This window comes from Nestor notabilis, unplaced genomic scaffold (genome assembly GCF_000696875.1).
Source record: "Nestor notabilis isolate BGI_N333 unplaced genomic scaffold, ASM69687v1 scaffold18873, whole genome shotgun sequence".
NCBI lineage: Eukaryota > Metazoa > Chordata > Aves > Psittaciformes > Psittacidae > Nestor > Nestor notabilis.
Window position 1 is genome coordinate 2,848 of NW_009920791.1, and position 1,010 is coordinate 3,857.

General features: G+C 59.2%; 1 protein-coding gene across 1 annotated transcript; it reads right to left on the reverse strand.

Annotated features, from left to right (window-relative positions):
- PPIB (peptidylprolyl isomerase B (cyclophilin B)) lies at nt 1–1,007 on the reverse strand (the record flags this gene model as incomplete). The annotated part of the gene is made up of 4 exons (XM_010010855.1): nt 1–60; nt 244–428; nt 739–832; nt 945–1,007. Coding segments are annotated over 4 exons (402 nt in total), but the record flags the coding sequence as incomplete, so codon positions are not given.
- Between the last annotated feature and the right edge of the window lie 3 nt (nt 1,008–1,010).

Genomic DNA, 1,010 nt, shown 5'->3' on the forward strand with positions numbered 1-1,010 from the left:
ATCTTTCAGAGGCTTGTCCCGGCTGTCTGTCTTTGTGCTCTCCACCTTCCTCACTACATCCTAGGGAAAGCAGAGGCATGAGAACAATGCAGGGCATGGGCAGAGCCCGCTCAGTGCAATCTCCATCCCATAAGGCACCTTCCAGCCATTTCTTCACAGTGCTCTGCCCCCAGCCAGCATCGGCCTGGTCCTGCTCTCCCCCACCAGGAATCAGTCACCCCTCTACCACCCATCACCCCTTACCATGCCCTCCAGCACTTTGCCAAACACCACGTGCTTGCCATCCAGCCACGGCGTCTTCACTGTGGTGATGAAGAACTGGGAACCATTGGTGTCCTTGCCAGCATTGGCCATGCTCACCCAGCCAGGGCCATAGTGCTTCAGCTTAAAGTTCTCGTCGGGGAAGCGGTCCCCGTAGATACTTTTTCCTAGAGGAGGGAGGGAAGAAAAAGCCACATTGCTCTCATGGACGTTTGTCAGGGTAGAGGTGACAATGGTGGCTCTGTCCACAGGCCATGTGGGTGAATGAGCACATCTAGAGGGGGGACTAAGTACCAACACCACAGGGAGCCATGATCTGAGCTCTGCTTTGAGGCCAGGTCTATTCAACCTCTGGGCCTACCCGTTCCCACTGTGGCATCATGCTCCAGCTCCACGCCGGTGCCCAGGGGCAGCCTGCAGTGGGGTGGGAGCCTCCAGACAGCGGTGGGATCCTCAGGCTGGTGTGGGCCAAATTACCTCCAGTGCCATCACCACGGGTGAAGTCTCCTCCCTGGATCATGAAGTCCTTGATTACACGGTGGAACTTGCTGCCCTTGAAGCCGAATCCTTTCTGGACGTGGGGAGGGAGGAAAAGAAGTGAGGCGCAGGGACAGACCGGAGCCCCCTGTCCCCGGCTCTGCCCCCCGGCACTGCCGCGGCCCGGCCAAGCAGCGCGGCCTCACCTCTCCGGTGGCCAACGCCACGAAGTTCTCCACCGTCTTGGGCACGGTCTTGCCGAAGAGCCCGAT